The sequence below is a fragment of the Nerophis lumbriciformis genome, linkage group LG17 (genome assembly GCF_033978685.3).
Source record: "Nerophis lumbriciformis linkage group LG17, RoL_Nlum_v2.1, whole genome shotgun sequence".
Classification (NCBI taxonomy): Eukaryota; Metazoa; Chordata; class Actinopteri; order Syngnathiformes; family Syngnathidae; genus Nerophis; species Nerophis lumbriciformis.
In genome coordinates this window covers 1,316,153-1,335,733 of record NC_084564.2, presented here as the reverse complement: position 1 = coordinate 1,335,733, position 19,581 = coordinate 1,316,153, and the positions used below count along the sequence as shown (strand labels likewise).

Genomic DNA, 19,581 nt, shown 5'->3' with positions numbered 1-19,581 from the left:
TGCCGTCTAACCAGCAGCTCAACACATGCAGGGTTCAACGTTAAGTTTTTTTTCTACTTGCCCGACTTCTCAAATCTACTTGCCCCAATATTTTTACTTGTCCTGCCTAGGTTTTTTTCTGGCTGTGTAGTGCTCATGGCTTATATCTTACTAGAATCCTTCCCGTTGACTATTTACAACACTACACAGTATTTATTATTATTATTATTATCTATAATTACATTTAAATGGCATTGCATACATGTAAAATTAAATGCTATTTCACATTATTTGACCAGTAGCAGTTACACTCATCTGAACAGGTCATCCACCTGTTTAAAGCCCAATCACAGTTGAAATCTTGAAATGAAGGGCCTTTAATGGCCAAAACATTAACCTGGACAACATTTTAACAGCTGGTTGGCTCAGATTTTATTCTTTTCATTGCATTCACATGCTGCAGTGGACAGTGGACAATTTAGCTTCAGTCCACGTGTGTTTATTGACAACAGGGTTATAACCTGGACACGTTAGCTCGTCGGTATGAAAACAGGTGACCGAGTCAAACAGCGGCGGTGTTAATGAAGCAGCGTCAGGCGAAACCGTCAGTGAAACGCTCGGTGAAATCGCGGATTAACATTAAATATATGACGAGCCGCGAGCGATGCAGCTATAACCTATCTACCTATAACACCTGTAAAAATGAAGCAATGCTACCACGCTAGCAAGCGTTAGCTAGCCGGCTATGAGCCACCAAGCTGCTAACTATCGCCAAAAGGCACCATTTAAGTTTTTTCCCCCATGGCATCCTGGATCAAGGCTTTCAGCAGCTTTTGGACGTTTGAGGTAGAAACGTAGGAAGCGCCATCATTATGAAAAGTAGTCGGCGAGTATTTTGGTCCCGTCCGTCCGTCCCTCTTCTTCTTCTGGCCCACCAGGTGAATTAAGTGCTATTGGCGGAGTTACAATGCATAGTAGGCTACCGCCACCTACTGCACCGGAGGTGTAACTACAAGCAACATTCACAGACAGTCCCATTGCTTTTATGAGCGGTCGAGCGAGTCAAAAGCCGAAAAATCCATTTGTGGCGGACGTAATTCTTTCGTGGCGGGCCGCCACAAATAAATGAATGTGTGGGAAACACTGTGTTATGTGTTAAAACTGCCTCCTTCTAGAATGTTCTGACAGTTAATAAGCAGGTAGGAATTTAATTTGAACATACACTTGAGAAATATAGACTGATTTCAGCTTCTTGTTTGTGGAAACATGCCCCATCCATTCGGAGTTGTTTTATTCTGCTAAATGTAAAGTTAAAGGAGAACTGCACTTTTGTTGGGACTTTTGCCTATCCTGCACAATCCTTATAAGAAGACAACATGTTTTGGGGGGAATTCTAATTTGTTAAAATCGGGTCGTTTTAGGTGGTAAGCAATACAACTACCGTATCTAACTAAGCATATTTTCCCATAAGAAACAACGTTAATCCCATTACTCCATTTCAGACTCTTGTTGGTGAAAATGTCGATGAGCGAAGGTGGAGGATTAAAGTGGAGAACCACACCGATGCCACCTATTTATGCTTTCCTAACTTCTTTATTAAAGTGCTGGCACTTGCAGGCTCCTCCTGCTCAATTGTGGTTTATTTTACAGTTGTACTGGCCCTGGATTTCAAGATGCGCAGGCAAACAAACGAGTTTGTTAGACGCAATGTATGGCCATATACGAAAAAATGTTGTCAAATCAAACAAAAAGTCCTCTGTACGAAAAGCGTACATGATCCATTACAGTATGGAGGTCTGGCCACACACTAATTAACGGCAAGTTTTGTAGGACTGTTGTGGTCGCAGTGGACCTGAAAGCCACACCTGTATGTTTTTCTACTGAGTGTTGCTGATCCTGATGGTCCACCTGTATCGTCTTGTCCCCTCAGCACACCTCCCTTTCCACCAGCCGCTCAGACAAAGGAACGGGCTGGTCGAGCCGCTCGCTGGGCGCACGATGTCGAAACTCCATCGCACTGTGTTCGGACGAGCAGCCGCACATCGGGAACTACCGGCTGCTCAAGACCATCGGCAAAGGCAACTTTGCCAAGGTCAAACTGGCGCGGCACATCCTGACGGGCAGAGAGGTGAGTTTGAAGGCTTTTACTACTGTGGTGGTTCTTGCCAGCTGTGATGACGATGACCTACATTGTTTCACAGCAGCTAACTTGTCAAAAAGCCATGAATGAAACTGTGTGTGAGTCATGTGAGTAACAGTGGCTCTTTGATTGAAGCTTTTATAAGTAGATTGCACAGTACAGTTCATAGTCCGTACAATTGACCACTAAATGGTATACCACACCCCAATAAGTTTTTACACTTGTTTAAGTCGGGGTCCTCGTAAATCAATTCATAGCTCAGCGTGTTGGTTTGACGTAGTCCTTGAGAGGGCCACCGTTGATCCGTGTTGGTTTGTGGTCCTCACTTCCTGTACTTTCTCACAGTCAAACACTGTTGTGTGTTTGTCCTCACTGTGGCGCCTGGAGGACATTTGTGTTCACAATCAGCATTATAAGCTGAACAATTCACCTGATTAGAAATCTTAGTTTGTTGCTAACATTTATGTATTTACCTTTTACATACCTGCCAACTACTCCGGTTTTCCCGTAATTAGTACGGTTTTCATCAACCTATTCCGGGTTACGGTTGCAGTGATAAAAAAAATACGGTTTTTCATTAATTAAAAAAATATTTTTTTTAAAAAGTTTTATTCACGAAGTCGCGTAACAACAATGACACTCGACACTGCTTCCCGTAACTTCCTATCGAGCCATTCCGAATGCCATGCGCGAGGCTATTTATAGCACCGCTGCCAAGCACGAGGCACCAGTTGCCATTGTTTCCAAACGAGCGAACGATCATGGAATCAGCCGGAGAAAAATCGCAAACGAGTCTTAAACCGAAAAGAAAACTGCAGTCATTCCGTGAAGAATATTCAAAAGCCTATCCGGGAATAATTATCCGTTCCAAAAAGGGTGAAAACTACGCCAATTGCACCTTGTGCAGACAAGATTTTTCGATCATGACACGGAGGAATTAGCGATGTAAAAGACCACGTTGGGACAAACAGATTCTTTGGATGTGATAAATGCCGAAGTTTTATTTACGGAGGCAATAATTGAGCAAACAAAAAGGTAATGACACCAATGTTATCTATTGGAATTGTTTAGTACTGTTATACTGTTAAAAGTGTTTATACTATTTATGCTTTCAAGTCCAAGTTGAAGAAATCTTGTTAAATGTTGACAGCATAACTACCAAAATACAGAAGTATGTCCTTAATATTTTTGCAGTGCTATTTCTGTTGAAAAGTTCAAATGATTACATTAGAGATGTGATGTGCCACTTTTCAAGTGTCTGATGGCTTAAATTAATTGTCATTAATTTTTCATATTTTGAATTCTTTTGAAAGGCTTACAAAAAAACTACATTTGAATTGTAATTCCATGCTATTGACAGGACTATTAATTTTAATGAAGTTAGCTTACCATGTTTACAGTATGATAATTGTGATAGAAATGTGAATTTTAGGCACAGAATACTTTTTACAATTGAACAAGGCAGTAGATTATACAAGCTTGGACAGAAAGTTAATAATGACACCAAATTTTTTTTTAATGGAATTGTTTAGTACTGTTTTACCATTTGTTTACTGTAAAAAGTGTTTATACTTTCAATGAACAAATTGAAGTCTTGTGAAAGGTTGACAGGATAACTGGCATTAACTGTCAAAATAATTTCAAACTATTGAAGTTAGCTTACAGAATAAACATGTCAATCAACCCATATGATTTTTGCTGTAATATTTTTGTTTTGAAAAGTCACTGTGACTGATAGAAAAGTGATGGTTTTAGAAACATTTTAACCTGTCTGAATGCAATCAATCATTTTGCGTCGGGGGGCGAAGCCTGAACCCCCCACCAGCACTTTGTCCTGGTCCTACCGGGGCCTGCGGCCCCTGGACCCTGGCTACTAGGTTTTTCTGATTCCAAAAGTTGGCAGGTATGCTTTTATGTTATTATTTGTTTTTACATTAACTGTTGTTTTTTTTTGTTTCTTCTATAGGTTGCAATAAAGATCATCGATAAAACACAGCTCAACCCGACCAGCCTGCAGAAGGTGAGTGAAATGTTGTGGGAAAACAAAAGATCCACACCCAAAAACATGATCCGATAATGGCTTTAATGCAAAACCCAAAACCAGTGAAGTGGGCGTGTTGTGTGAATGGTAAAGAAAAAGCATTACATGTCATTGAATAGACTGCAAAGACAAGATATTCAATGTTCCAACTAAGAAACTTAATTTTTTTTGCAAATAATCATTAACTTAGGCAGCAAAAAGTTGGCTATGGGGCATTTTTACATGGCCTTTCCTTTTAACAACACTCAGTAAAGGTTTGGGAACTGAGGAGACACATTTTTGAAGCTTCTCAGGTGGAATTCTTTCCCATTCTTGCTTGATGTACAGATTTATGTTGTTCAACAGTCCGGGAGTCTCCGTTGTGCTATTTTAGGCTTCATAATGCACCACACATTTTCAATGGGAGACAGGTCTGGACTACAGGCAGGCCAGTCTAGTACCCGCACTCTTTTACTACGAAGCCACACTGTAAAACTGGACAATCATGCATTACATACTATACATTACCTTTTGCACTATATTAATTTATATTATTATGTGTTGTCAACTTTGTACTTTTTTTTATGTCATTGCCTGAAATAAATATATAAATGAAAAAAATGATTGAATGAAGCCACGCTGTTGTAACACGTGCAGAATGTGGCTTGGCATTGTCTTGCTGAAATAAGCAGGGGCGTCCATGGAAAAGACGTTGCTTGGATGCTCCAAAATCTGTATGTCCCTTTCAGGGTACATACAGTACAATGGTACCTTCACTGATGTGTAAGTTACCCATGTCTTGGCCACTAATACACCCCCATACCATCACACATGCTGGCTTTTGAACTTTGCGCCTATAACAGTCCAGATGGTTCTTTTCCTCTTTGGTCCGGAGGACACGACGTCCACAGTTTCCAAAAACAATTTGAAATGTGAACTCGTCAGAACACTTTTTCACTTTGCATCAGTCCATTTTGGATGAGCTTGGGCCCAGTGAAGCCGGCAGCGTTTCTGGGTGTTGTTGATAAATGGCTTTCGCTTTGCGTAGTAGAGTTTTAACTTGCACTTACAGATGTAGCGACGAACTGTAGTTACTGACAGTGGTTTTTCTGAAGTGTTCCTGAGCCCATGTGGTGATATCCTTTCCATACTGATGCTGGTTTTTGATGCAGTACCGTCTGAGGGATCGAAGGTCACGGGAATTGCCGCTTACGTGCAGTGATTTCTCCAAATTCTCTGAACCTTTTGATGATATTACGGAGCGTAGATGGTGAAATCCCTAAATTCCTTGCAATTGCTCGTTGAGAAATGTTGTTTTTAAACAATTTGCTCAGGCATTTGTTGACAAAGTGGTGACCCTCGCCCCGTCCTTTTTTGTGAATGACTGATTATTTCATGGAAGCTGCTTTTATATCCAATCATGGCACCCACCTGTTCCCAATTAGCCTGCACACCTGTGGGATGTTCCAAATAAGTGTTTGATGAGCATTCCTCAACTTTCGCAGTCTTTTTTGCCACTTGTGCCAGCTTTTTTGAAACACGTTACAGGCATCAAATTCCAAATGAGCTAATATTTGCAAAAAATAACAAAGTTTACCAGTTCGAATGTTAAGTATCTTGTCTTTGCAGTCTATTCAATTTAGGGCTGCAGCTAACGATTATTTTTCTATCGATTAATCTATAGATTATTTTTTTCGATTAATCGGTTAATCTATAGATTATTTTTTCGATTAATCTATAGATTATTTTTCCTTTTACCGATTTTTTTATTTTATTTAAAATGAAGAGGAAAAAATAAATGTAGGCCAGTTTTTTCAAAAGGCATGGCTTTTATTTACAAAAAAAAAAGTATGGCCGCTCAGTCAACATTGACAACAACATGACAAAATATTCTGTAACAATGTAAACATTTAAAACTTTTAACATTTAACAAAATTAAAAGTAGCTTATTTGCTTTTTAATGTGCAAATATAAAAGTAAACATCCAGTGCAAATCTTAATATTCTGGAATAGTATAAGCATTTCAAAAGTAAAAGTATTGCTTATTTTGCTTTAAAATGTGCAAAAATAAAGATAAACATCCAATACAAAAAAGTGCAAAACGGAAATATTCTGTAACAAGTGTAAACATTTCAACAAAAGTAAAAGTATTGCTTATTTGCTAAAATGTGCAAAAATAAAGCTAAACATCCAATACAAAAAAGTGTACAGTGTAAACATTTCAACAAAAGTAAAAGTATTGCTTATTTTGCTTAATAACACAACAATGATAGTATGATTAAAGTGAAAGTTAATTGTTGGTTTGTACATAGTATATGTAACTGTTAATGTTGTAAAAGGTATTTGCACAACTAATTAACGTTAGCGTTTGTGACACGTCTTGTGCCGTGGGGTTCTTTCAGGACCGACAGAATGAACGCCAGACGGCTTTGCCAGGTTTACAATCTTTTAATTTTACACAAAGTCTTTTCTCTTCCAACTGCGCGGATCGCGCACCTGGGCACGATTGCGGCGTCGCTCCCGGCGCGCCCCGCCTCGCCGCTCGCTCGCCGCCGCCGCCTCTCCACAGCGTTAAAGAGGAGCGCGTCTTTGTAAACACTGAACAGGCACGCCAAACGCGCCTCTCAGAGCGAAACGGTGCTTTAGTTTATGAATTTACAACGCAGATACAAATGACACATTCATGTTTTTGTGTAATAATGACAACGTATACGCACGCGGACGATTGACTTGTTGATGGTGATGGCAAGAACGCTGTCGGGGGTTTTCTTTTCAAATGTTCATTCATAGCCGTTGTGCTGCTATGATAGGCCATTTCCGCTCGACACAGTGTGCATACAACAACATTATTAGGCCGTTTATTGAAATACTCCCACACTTTTGACGACTTTTGGCGTGCTTTTTTCCCCTAGCTCGCATCGTCTGCTTTGCGCTCCGCCATGACAGTAAAGTAGTGTGACGTAAATATGCGACGCGCCGACGCACAAAAACGGCGTCGACGTATTTACGTAACCGATGACGTCGACTACGTCGACGCGTCGTTTCAGCCTTAATTCAATTGAATATAGGTTGAAAAGGATTTGCAAATCATGTATCGCAATACGAAGGTCCTGAGTTCGATCCTGGGCTCGGGGTCTTTCTGTGTGGAGTTTGCATGTTCTACCCGTGACTGCGTGGGTTCTACTCCGGGTACTCCGGCTTCCTCCCACCTCCAAAGACATGCACCTGGGGATAGGTTGATTGGCAACACTAAGTCGGGCCTAGTGTGTGAATGTGAGTGTGAATGTTGTCTGTCTATCTGTGTTGGCCCTGCGATGAGGTGGCGACTTGTCCAGGGTGTACCCCGCCTTCCGCCGGAATGCAGCTGAAATAGGCTCCAACGACCCCAAAAAGGACAAGCAGTAGAAAATGGATGGATGGATTATTTATTTACGGTTTACACAACTTCACTGGTTTTGGGTTTTGTAAAATGACCTCAACCATTCTCTCAAAAAGTTAAAAAGTTAACTTTATTTGTAGTCTGGCTCTTTGTTAAGTTGTGTGTGTTTACTGGACCAGCTCTAAAAAACACACAGTAGTGATGTTTTTATAGATTATTTCAGTAATGGCCGACAAGAGTTGAGTTTTAAACTGACCTGGTCAGAAGATGGTGACCTACTACAACAAATAATTTCATAATGGTACATCAACATACCTGCCAACTACTCCGGTTTTCCCGTAATTAGTACGGTTTTCATCAACCTATTCCGGGTTACGGTTGCAGTGATAAAAAATACGGTTTTTCATTAATTACATTTTTTTTTTTTTTTTAAGTTTTATTCACGAAATCGCGTAACAACAATGACAATCGACACTGCTTCCCGTTACTTCCTATCGAGCCATTCCGAATGCCATGCGCGAGGCTATTTATAGCACCGCTGCCAAGCACGAGGCACCAGTTGCCATTGTTTCCAAACGAGCGAACGATCATGGAATCAGCCGGAGAAAAATCGCAAACGAGTCTAAAACCGAAAAGAAAACTGCAGTCATTCCGTGAAGAATATTCAAAAGCCTATCCGGGAATAATTATCCGTTCCAAAAAGGGTGAAAACTACGCGAATTGCACCTTGTGCAGACAAGATTTTTCGATGGGACACGGAGGAATTAGCGATGTAAAAGACCACGTTGGGACAAAAAAACACAAGTCTAATGCCGTTGCTAGCGATACAAGTGGAAAACTTTCAACGTTTTTCGTCGCCCAAACAGATTCTTTGGATGTGATAAATGCCGAAGTTTTATTTACGGAGGCAATAATTGAGCAAACAAAAAGGTAATGACACCAATGTTATCTATTGGAATTGTTTAGTACTGTTATACTGTTAAAAGTGTTTATACTAATTTATGCTTTCAAGTCCAAGTTGAAGAAATCTTGTTAAATGTTGACAGCATAACTACCAAAATACAGAAGTATGTCCTTAATATTTTTGCAGTGCTATTTCTGTTGAAAAGTTCAAATGATTACATTAGAGATGTGATGTGCCACTTTTCAAGTGTCTGATGGCTTCAATTAATTTTCATTCATTTTTCATATTTTGAACTCTTTTGAAAGGCTTACAAAAAAACTACATTTGAATTGTAATTCCATGCTATTGACAGGACTATTAATTTTAATGAAGTTAGCTTACCATGTTTACAGTATGATAATTGTGATAGAAATGTGAATATTAGGCACAGAATATGTTTTACAATTGAACAAGGCAGTAGATTATACAAGCTTGGACAGAAAGTTAATAATGACACCAATTTTTTTTTTTTATGGAATTGTTTAGTACTGTTTTACCATTTGTTTACTGTAAAAAGTGTTTATACTTTCAATTATCAAATTGAAGTCTTGTGAAAGGTTGACAGGATAACTGGCATTAACTGTCAAAATAATTTCAAACTATTGAAGTTAGCTTACAGAATAAACATGTCAATCAACCCATATGATTTTTGCTGTAATATTTTTGTTTTGAAAAGTCACTGTGACTGATAGAAAAGTGATGGTTTTAGCAACATTTTAACCTGTCTGAATGCTAATAATTATTTTGCGTCGGGGGGCGAAGCCTCAACCCCCCACCAGGACTTTGTCCTGGACCTACCGGGGCCTGCGGCCCCTGGACCCTGGCTACTAGGTTTTTCTGATTTCAAAAGTTGGCAGGTATGCATCAATAACTGTTTGTCTTATGCTGTTTTGTGAACAAAAAAGCAACAGTATCCTCCTGAGTGGAGGTAAACAAATGTAGCGTTTGATATCAGTTTGGAACCGAACTGAAGGTCTTTTCAGTCCGCTTGATAGAGGAATTGCTTTATTAATATCATTGTCCATTATTGATTTTTGATGCATTTCTGTAGAAAGAGAAAAGTAGTGTTTGAACAGCTCACTATCTCTCCGCTCTACGTGCCAGTCGTGTTATCACAAACGTACAGAAGCCTTCAGATAAAACATGAAGGTTTTGCTACTTTTTTAAGAACCTTGGTGATGTGCTGTGTGACCACTCGTGTTCTCACACTTGATACAAGTTGCCCTTTGTTCAGTTTGTGAGCTGTGCTAAACAAACGTGACCCGGTCCTGTTACTAGTTGACTTCATCAGCGACTTCGCTCCAACAAATACACAATCAATTCCAGCGTCCACACGCACACACCTCGCATATTGATGAGCGCTGTGTTGGTTAGCTAACATGTTGAGGCCGGATTTGTATCATGCTGGAGTATCGATGATGGTGTCTGGCCTTGTGCAACAGTTGCTCCCATCTGGCCTAGAAACTTCAACTGCTGACTGATGCCATAAAATCAATGAATGCATTACTCAATCAGATGTTGGACTATTTTCTATAATTCATTTTTAATCCTTGCAGGATATTTGGGGCAATTATATGCTTCCAACTTTGTGGGAACTCTTTGGCATACTTGCCAACCTTGAGACCTCCGATTTCGGGAGGTGGGGGGAGGGGGGTGGGGGTGGGACAGGGGCGTGGTTGGGGGCGTGGCTAAAAAGGGAGGAGTATATTTACAGCTAGAATTCACCAAGTCAAGTATTTCATATATATATATATATATATATATATATATATATATATATATATGTATATATATATATATATATATATATATATATGTATAAGAAATACTTGACGTTCAGTGAATTCTAGCTATATATGTATATATATATATATATATATATATATATATATATATGTATATATATTTATTTATTTATTTTATTATATATGTATATATATATATATATATATATATATATATATGTATATGTATATATGTATATATATATATTAGAGATGCGCGGATAGGCAATTATTTCATCCGCAACCGCATCAGAAAGTCGTCAACCATCCGCCATCCACCCGATCTAACATTTAATCAGAACCGCATCCGCCCGCACCCGCCCGTTGTTATATATCTAATATAGACGATGCAAGGCATTAGTGAGGTTATAAAGCTTTTGCCTGTTAAAGAAAGGAGACTGATCCAATGCAGCACAGACATTCGCGTGCCACGCTGTCACGGCCCAGACGCACACCAGTGCGCAATCATATGGGAGCCGCGCTGAGCGCACCTCCAAGCGCGTCTCGCTGCCGGCGACGGCCGGGTATGGGCCCGACGCTCCAGCGCCATCCATTTTCAGGGCTAGTTGATTCGGCAGGTGGGTTGTTACACACTCCTTAGCGGGTTCCGACTTCCATGGCCACCGTCCTGCTGTCTATATCAACCAGGGTGAGCCCCACCCCTTTCGTGAGCGCACTGCGCGCGGAGTGACCCCTGTTACGCGCCCCCGGCAACAGGGGTGGCGGGCAGGTAAGCTGCGCGGGCGGAGCGCGCGGAGTGACCCCTGTTACGAGCCCCCGGCCACGGGGGTGGCGGGCAGGTAAGCTGCTTACCTGCTGCGCGTGACGCCGGCCGTGGCGAAGGCGGACGAGGCGGGGTGTCGGTGCGGTGGGCGCGGTGGTGACCCTGGACGTGCGTCGGGCCCTTCTCGCGGATCGCCTCAGCTACGGCTCCCGGTGGGGCCCTCTCGGGGGAAGGGACCTCTGTCCCGAACCCCGGCGAGGCGTCCCTTCTCCGCTCCGTAAAAGTGTCCATCTCTTCTTCTTTTCTTCTTCTGTTGTGGCATATGCTGCAGGTGCCTGCTCGTTTTTCGTATGTGGGTAACAACATTTAACTATGTATATATATTTACCAATTGGTTTAACTGCCACCCGCCTGAATCTATTTAAAATCTTTTTTTTTTATTTCAACCGCCCGACCCGACCTGCGGATAAAATCAAATTTTTTTTAATTTCATCCGCCCGATCCGCGGATAATCCGCGGACTCCGCGGTTGTGCCTGCAAACCGCGCATCTCTAATATATATATATATATATATATATATATATATATATATATATATATATATAAAATAAAATAAATACTTGAATTTCAGTGTTCATTTATTTACACATATACGCACACATAACACTCATCTACTCATTGTTGAGTTAAGGGTTGAATTGTCCATCCTTGTTCTATTCTCTGTCACTATCTTTCGAACCATGCTGAACACCCTCTCTGATGATGCATTGATGTGTGGCACGCACAAAAGTGCTTTCATCAAATGCACTAGATGGCAGTATTGTCCTGTTTAAGAGTGTCACAACATTGCTGTTTACGGCAGACGAACTGCTTTACGATATACAAAAAAACGTGACCGCTGTTGTTGTGTGTTGTTGCCGCGCTGGGAGGACGTTAATGAAACTGCCTAACAATAAACCCGCATAAGAAACCAAGAAATCGCCCTCCATCATTCTATAGTTATAACGTGATTGGGCAGGTACGCTTTTTTTATATTGTGGAGGACCTGAGTCCGCCTGAATTTCGGGAGATTTTCAGGAGAAAATTTGTCCCGGGAGGTTTTCGGGAGAGGCGCTGAATTTCGGGAGTCTCCCGGAAAATCCGGGAGGGTTGGCAAGTACCGTATTTTCCGCACCATAAGGCGCCCTGGGTTATAAGCCGCGCCTTCAATGAACGGCATATTTCAAAACTTTGTCCACCTATAAGCCGCCCCGTGTTGTAAGCCGCATCTAACTGCGCTAAAGGAATGTCAAAAAAACAGTCAGATAGGTCAGTCAAACTTTAATAATATATTAAAAACCAGCGTGATGTGGGCGCGCATGGAGTCGTATATCAACATGGACGGAGCTGCGTGAAAAAAGCCACCCGGCCTCTTCGCGTAAACTTAAACTTACCTTAACCACTCGCTCATCTTTTCTTCATCCATCCATCCCTTCGAGTTAGCTTTTATGATGACGCCGGCTGGAAAGGTCTCTTTTGGCAAGGTCTTCCTTTTGAATATCACCATGGGTGGAAGTTTCTGGCCATTAGCATGGCAAGCTAGAACCACAGTGAAGGATGACTTCTCATTCCCTGTGGTGCGAATATTCACCGTACGTGCTCCCGTTGTATCCACAGTGCGGTTCACAGGAATATCAAAAGTCAGTGGAACCTCGTCCATGTTGATAATGTTCTCTGGCCGGATCTTTTTTCCAGCTATCTTGTTTTTACAATATGCACGGAAAGTAGCCAGCTTTTCTTGAAAGTCTTTAGGCAGTTGCTGTGAAATAGTAGTCCGTGTGCGGATGGAGAGATTGCGTCTTTTCATGAACCGGAAACCTGTCGCTTAGTAGGAGCCATTTTGTGGTCTTTACAGATGTAAACACACAAAGGAAATGAAACGTACGGTAATATCCGCGCGCTTCTTCTTCTTCTACGCGGGCGGGTGGTTGCTTACAGTAGAAGAAGAAGCGCTTCCTGTTCTATGGGGGCGGGTGCTTACCTTGGCGGTTGCTTGCGTAGAAGAAGAAGCACTTCCTCTTCTACGGGGAAAAAAGATGGCGGCTGTTTACCGTAGTTGCGAGACCGAAACTTTATGAAAATGAATCTTAATATTAATCCATATATAAAGCGCACCGGGTTATAAGGCGCACTGTCAGCTTTTGAGTAAATTTGTGGTTTTTAGGTGCGGCTAATAGTGCGGAAAATACGGTATGCTCTTTGGGGAAGGCCCTTTTCTTTTCCCAGTGCACAAAGCAAGAACAGCTGCTTGTCCTCTTGAGTCGCATCCAAAAGCCTATTTTGAATGGCCCTTTTTTTGGCGTAAATGTCCCTGCTGGTCTGCGATGCAGAAAATGTACATTTTTCATCCATTGTTGTTTTTGGTTGCCAAGTACTGAACCATGATCAGACTTCGAGTTGAAAAACACAAAGGAAAACCTCGCCATCTTAAGTAGGCGGTTGTCATGTAAATGTCCTCTAAAGGCTGCTTGATAACGTGTTTGCGTGGTCATGGGAGACTGTGTTGAGGCCGTCATCAACCAATGCTGGGAAGGGTCTTTAGTCCCCTGCACCGGCCCCCTAAACTCGGAGCGGAATTCCAGACAGGCAAACAAAAGGACACTGGCTGAGGTGGGGAGTAGTTGGGCCTTGGCACAAGAGAAAGACAAGATAGAGAGCAGAACTAAAGAGAACAGACTCTCTGCCTTTGTCTGCACGTGTAATGCAATTATATGCATTGCTATTGTTTGAACACTGTGTGTCTGTGCAGCATCATATTGTTGCTTCACAGTTGGATTCGTACCCACGATAATTAGACAATAAAGACGCAGGGCAGACCGAGCGCAAGCAACACTGACGTCCTGTCTTGTGTGAACCGAGTCAGGATTGTGATGCTGGGGAAAAACAGTGAAGTGCTTGCATGAAATGTCAATCAATCAATCTCAATCTTTATTTATATAGCCCTAAATCACAAGTGTCTCAAAGGGCTGCACAAGTCACAACGGCATCCTCGGTACAAAGCCCACATAAGGGCAAGGAAAAACTCACCCCAGTGGGACGTCGATGTGAATGACTATGAGAAACCTTGGAGAGGACCGCATATGTGGGTAACCCCCCGCCCCCTTCTAGGGGAGACCGAAAGCAATGGATGTCGAGTGGGTCTGACATAATATTGTGAGAGTCCAGTCCATAGTGGATCCAACATAATAGTAAGAGTCCAGTCCATAGTGGATCTAACATAATAGTGAGAGTCCAGTCCATAGTGGATCCAACATAATAGTAAGAGTCCAGTCCATAGTGGATCTAACATAATAGTGTGAGAGTCCAGTCCATAGTGGATCTAACATAATAGTGAGAGTCCAGTCCATAGTGGATCTAACATAATAGTGAGAGTCCAGTCCATAGTGGATCTAACATAATAGTGAGAGTCCAGTCCATAGTGGATCTAACATAATAGTAAGAGTCCAGTCCATAGTGGATCTAACATAATAGTGAGAGTCCAGTCCATAGTGGATCCAACATAATAGTAAGAGTCCAGTCCATAGTGGATCTAACATAATAGTGTGAGAGTCCAGTCCATAGTGGATCTAACATAATAGTGAGAGTCCAGTCCATAGTGGATCTAACATAATAGTGAGAGTCCAGTCCATAGTGGATCTAACATAATAGTGAGAGTCCAGTCCATAGTGGATCTAACATAATAGTAAGAGTCCAGTCCATAGTGGATCTAACATAATAGTGAGAGTCCAGTCCATAGTGGATCTAACATAATAGTGTGAGAGTCCAGTCCATAGTGGATCTAACATAATAGTGAGAGTCCAGTCCATAGTGGATCCAACATAATAGTAAGAGTCCAGTCCATAGTGGATCTAACATAATAGTGAGAGTCCAGTCCATAGTGGATCTAACATAATAGTGAGAGTCCAGTCCATAGTGGATCTAACATAATAGTGAGAGTCCAGTCCATAGTGGATCTAACATAATAGTGAGAGTCCAGTCCATAGTGGATCTAACATAATAGTGTGAGAGTCCAGTCCATAGTGGATCTAACATAATAGTGAGAGTCCAGTCCATAGTGGATCTAACATAATAGTGAGAGTCCAGTCCATAGTGGATCTAACATAATAGTGAGAGTCCAGTCCATAGTGGATCTAACATAATAGTGTGAGAGTCCAGTCCATAGTGGATCTAACATAATAGTGAGAGTCCAGTCCATAGTGGATCTAACATAATAGTGAGAGTCCAGTCCATAGTGGATCCAACATAATAGTGGGAGTCCAGTCCATAGTGGATCCAACATAATAGTAAGAGTCCAGTCCATAGTGGATCTAACATAATAGTGAGAGTCCAGTCCATAGTGGATCTAACATAATAGTGAGAGTCCAGTCCATAGTGGATCTAACATAATAGTGAGAGTCCAGTCCATAGTGGATCTAACATAATATTGTGAGAGTCCAGTCCATAGTGGATCTAACATAATAGTGAGAGTCCAGTCCATAGTGGATCTAACATAATAGTGAGAGTCCAGTCCATAGTGGATCTAACATAATAGTAAGAGTCCAGTCCATAGTGGATCTAACATAATAGTGAGAGTCCAGTCCATAGTGGATCTAACATAATAGTGAGAGTCCAGTCCATAGTGGATCTAACATAATAGTGAGAGTCCAGTCCATAGTGGATCTAACATAATAGTGAGAGTCCAGTCCATAGTGGATCTAACATAATAGTGAGAGTCCAGTCCATAGTGGATCTAACATAATAGTGAGAGTCCAGTCCATAGTGGATCTAACATAATAGTGAGAGTCCAGTACATAGTGGATCTAACATAATAGTGAGAGTCCAGTCCATAGTGGATCTAACATAATAGTGAGAGTCCAGTCCATAGTGGATCTAACATAATAGTAAGAGTCCAGTCCATAGTGGATCTAACATAATAGTGTGAGAGTCCAGTCCATAGTGGATCTAACATAATAGTGAGAGTCCAGTCCATAGTGGATCTAACATAATAGTGAGAGTCCAGTCCATAGTGGATCTAACATAATAGTGAGAGTCCAGTCCATAGTGGATCTAACATAATAGTGAGAGTCCAGTCCATAGTGGATCTAACATAATAGTGTGAGAGTCCAGTCCATAGTGGATCTAACATAATAGTGAGAGTCCAGTCCATAGTGGATCTAACATAATAGTGAGAGTCCAGTCCATAGTGGATCTAACATAATAGTGAGAGTCCAGTCCATAGTGGATCTAACATAATATTGTGAGAGTCCAGTCCATAGTGGATCCAACATAATAGTAAGAGTCCAGTCCATAGTGGATCTAACATAATAGTGTGAGAGTCCAGTCCATAGTGGATCTAACATAATAGTGAGAGTCCAGTCCATAGTGGATCTAACATAATAGTAAGAGTCCAGTCCATAGTGGATCTAACATAATAGTGTGAGAGTCCAGTCCATAGTGGATCTAACATAATAGTGAGAGTCCAGTCCATAGTGGATCTAACATAATAGTGAGAGTCCAGTCCATAGTGGATCTAACATAATAGTAAGAGTCCAGTCCATAGTGGATCTAACATAATAGTGAGAGTCCAGTCCATAGTGGATCTAACATAATAGTGAGAGTCCAGTCCATAGTGGATCTAACATAATAGTGTGAGAGTCCAGTCCATAGTGGATCTAACATAATAGTGAGAGTCCAGTCCATAGTGGATCTAACATAATAGTGAGAGTCCACTCCATAGTGGATCTAACATAATAGTAAGAGTCCAGTCCATAGTGGATCTAACATAATAGTAAGAGTCCAGTCCATAGTGGATCTAACATAATAGTGAGAGTCCAGTCCATAGTGGATCTAACATAATAGTAAGAGTCCAGTCCATAGTGGATCTAACATAATAGTGTGAGAGTCCAGTCCATAGTGGATCTAACATAATAGTGTGAGAGTCCAGTCCATAGTGGATCTAACATAATAGTGAGAGTCCAGTCCATAGTGGATCTAACATAATAGTGAGAGTCCAGTCCATAGTGGATCTAACATAATAGTGTGAGAGTCCAGTCCATAGTGGATCTAACATAATAGTGAGAGTCCAGTCCATAGTGGATCTAACATAATAGTGAGAGTCCAGTCCATAGTGGATCTAACATAATAGTGAGAATCCAGTCCATAGTGGATCTAACATAATAGTAAGAGTCCAGTCCATAGTGGATCTAACATAATAGTGTGAGAGTCCAGTCCATAGTGGATCTAACATAATAGTGAGAGTCCAGTCCATAGTGGATCTAACATAATAGTGGGAGTCCAGTCCATAGTGGATCTAACATAATATTGTGAGAGTCCAGTCCATAGTGGATCCAACATAATAGTAAGAGTCCAGTCCATAGTGGATCTAACATAATAGTGTGAGAGTCCAGTCCATAGTGGATCTAGCATAATAGTGAGAGTCCAGTCCATAGTGGATCCAGCATAATAGTAAGAGTCCAGTCCATAGTGGATCTAACATAATATTGTGAGAGTCCAGTCCATAGTGGATCTAACATAATAGTGAGAGTCCAGTCCATAGTGGATCTAACATAATAGTGCGAGTCCAGTCCATAGTGGATCTAACATAATAGTGAGAGTCCAGTCCATAGTGGATCTAACATAATAGTGTGAGTCCAGTCCATAGTGGATCTAACATAATAGTGAGAGTCCAGTCCATAGTGGATCTAACATAATAGTAAGAGTCCAGTCCATAGTGGATCTAACATAATAGTGAGAGTCCAGTCCATAGTGGATCTAACATAATAGTGTGAGAGTCCAGTCCATAGTGGATCTAACATAATAGTGAGAGTCCAGTCCATAGTGGATCTAACATAATAGTGAGAGTCCAGTCCATAGTGGATCTAACATAATATTGTGAGAGTCCAGTCCATAGTGGATCCAACATAATAGTAAGAGTCCAGTCCATAGTGGATCTAACATAATAGTGTGAGAGTCCAGTCCATAGTGGATCTAACATAATAGTGAGAGTCCAGTCCATAGTGGATCCAGCATAATAGTAAGAGTCCAGTCCATAGTGGATCTAACATAATAGTGAGAGTCCAGTCCATAGTGGATCTAACATAATAGTGAGAGTCCAGTCCATAGTGGATCTAACATAATATTGTGAGAGTCCAGTCCATAGTGGATCCAACATAATAGTAAGAGTCCAGTCCATAGTGGATCTAACATAATAGTGTGAGAGTCCAGTCCATAGTGGATCTAACATAATAGTAAGAGTCCAGTCCATAGTGGATCTAACATAATAGTGAGAGTCCAGTCCATAGTGGATCTAACATAATAGTGAGAGAGTCCAGTCCATAGTGGATCCAACATAATAGTGTGAGAGTCCAGTCCATAGTGGATCCAACATAATAGTAAGAGTCCAGTCCATAGTGGATCTAACATAATAGTGTGAGAGTCCAGTCCATAGTGGATCTAACATAATAGTGAGAGTCCAGTCCATAGTGGATCTAACATAATAGTGAGAGTCCAGTCCATAGTGGATCTAACATAATAGTGAGAGTCCAGTCCATAGTGGATCTAACATAATAGTGAGAGTCCAGTCCATAGTGGATCTAACATAATAGTAAGAGTCCAGTCCATAGTGGATCTAACATAATAGTGTGAGAGTCCAGTCCATAGTGGATCTAACATAATAGTAAAAGTCCAGTCCATAGTGGATCTAACATAATAGTAAGAGTCCAGTCCATAGTGGATCTAACATAATAGTAAGAGTCCAGTCCATAGTGGATCTAACATAATAGTGAGAGTCCAGTCCATAGTGGATCTAACATAATAGTGAGAGTCCAGTCCATAGTGGATCTAACATAATAGTAAGAGTCCAGTCCATAGTGGATCTAACATAATAGTAAGAGTCCAGTCCATAGTGGATCTAACATAATAGTAAGAGTCCAGTCCATAGTGGATCTAACATAATAGTGAGAGTCCAGTCCATAGTGGGGCCAGCAGGACACCATCCCGAGCGGAGACGGGTCAGCAGCGCAGAGATGTTCCCAGCCGATGCACAGGCGAGCGGTCCACCCCGGGTCTTGACTCTGGACAGCCAGCACTTCATCCATGGCCACCGGACCTGTGCCCCCCCCCCCCCCCCCCCCCCCCCCTCTCAAGGAAAAGGGGAGCAGAGGAGAAAATAAAATAAACGGCAGATCAACTGGTCTAACAGGGGGTCTATTTAAAGGCTAGAGTATACAAATGAGTTTTAAGATGGGACTTAAATGCTTCTACTGAGGTAGCATCTCTAATTGTTACCGGGAGGGCATTCCATAGTACTGGAGCCCCAATAGAAAACGCTCTATAGCCCGCAGACTTTTTTTGGGCTCTGGGAATCACTAATAAGCCGGAGTTCTTTGAAGGCAGATTTCTTGCCGGGACATATGGTACAATGCAATCGACAAGATAGGACGGAGCTAGACCGTGTAGTATTTTATACGTAAGTAGTAAAACCTTAAAGTCACATCTTAAGTGCACAGGAAGCCAGTGCAGGTGAGCCAGTATAGGTATATATATATGTATATAAAGGTATATACAGTATAGGCGTAATATGATCAAACTTTCTT

General features: G+C 41.4%; 1 protein-coding gene across 4 annotated transcripts in view; it reads left to right on the top strand.

Moving 5' to 3' along the window:
- LOC133614326 (MAP/microtubule affinity-regulating kinase 4-like) overlaps window positions 1-19,581 on the top strand; it is a 127,732-nt gene that overhangs the window by 34,516 nt on the left and 73,635 nt on the right. For all 4 annotated transcript variants that reach the window (XM_061972182.1, XM_061972186.1, XM_061972185.1 and 1 more), the window contains exons 2-3: window positions 1,910-2,107; window positions 4,086-4,139. In XM_061972182.1, coding sequence (XP_061828166.1) covers window positions 1,910-2,107; window positions 4,086-4,139 — 252 coding nt within the window. The remainder of the gene's footprint in view (window positions 1-1,909; window positions 2,108-4,085; window positions 4,140-19,581) is intronic.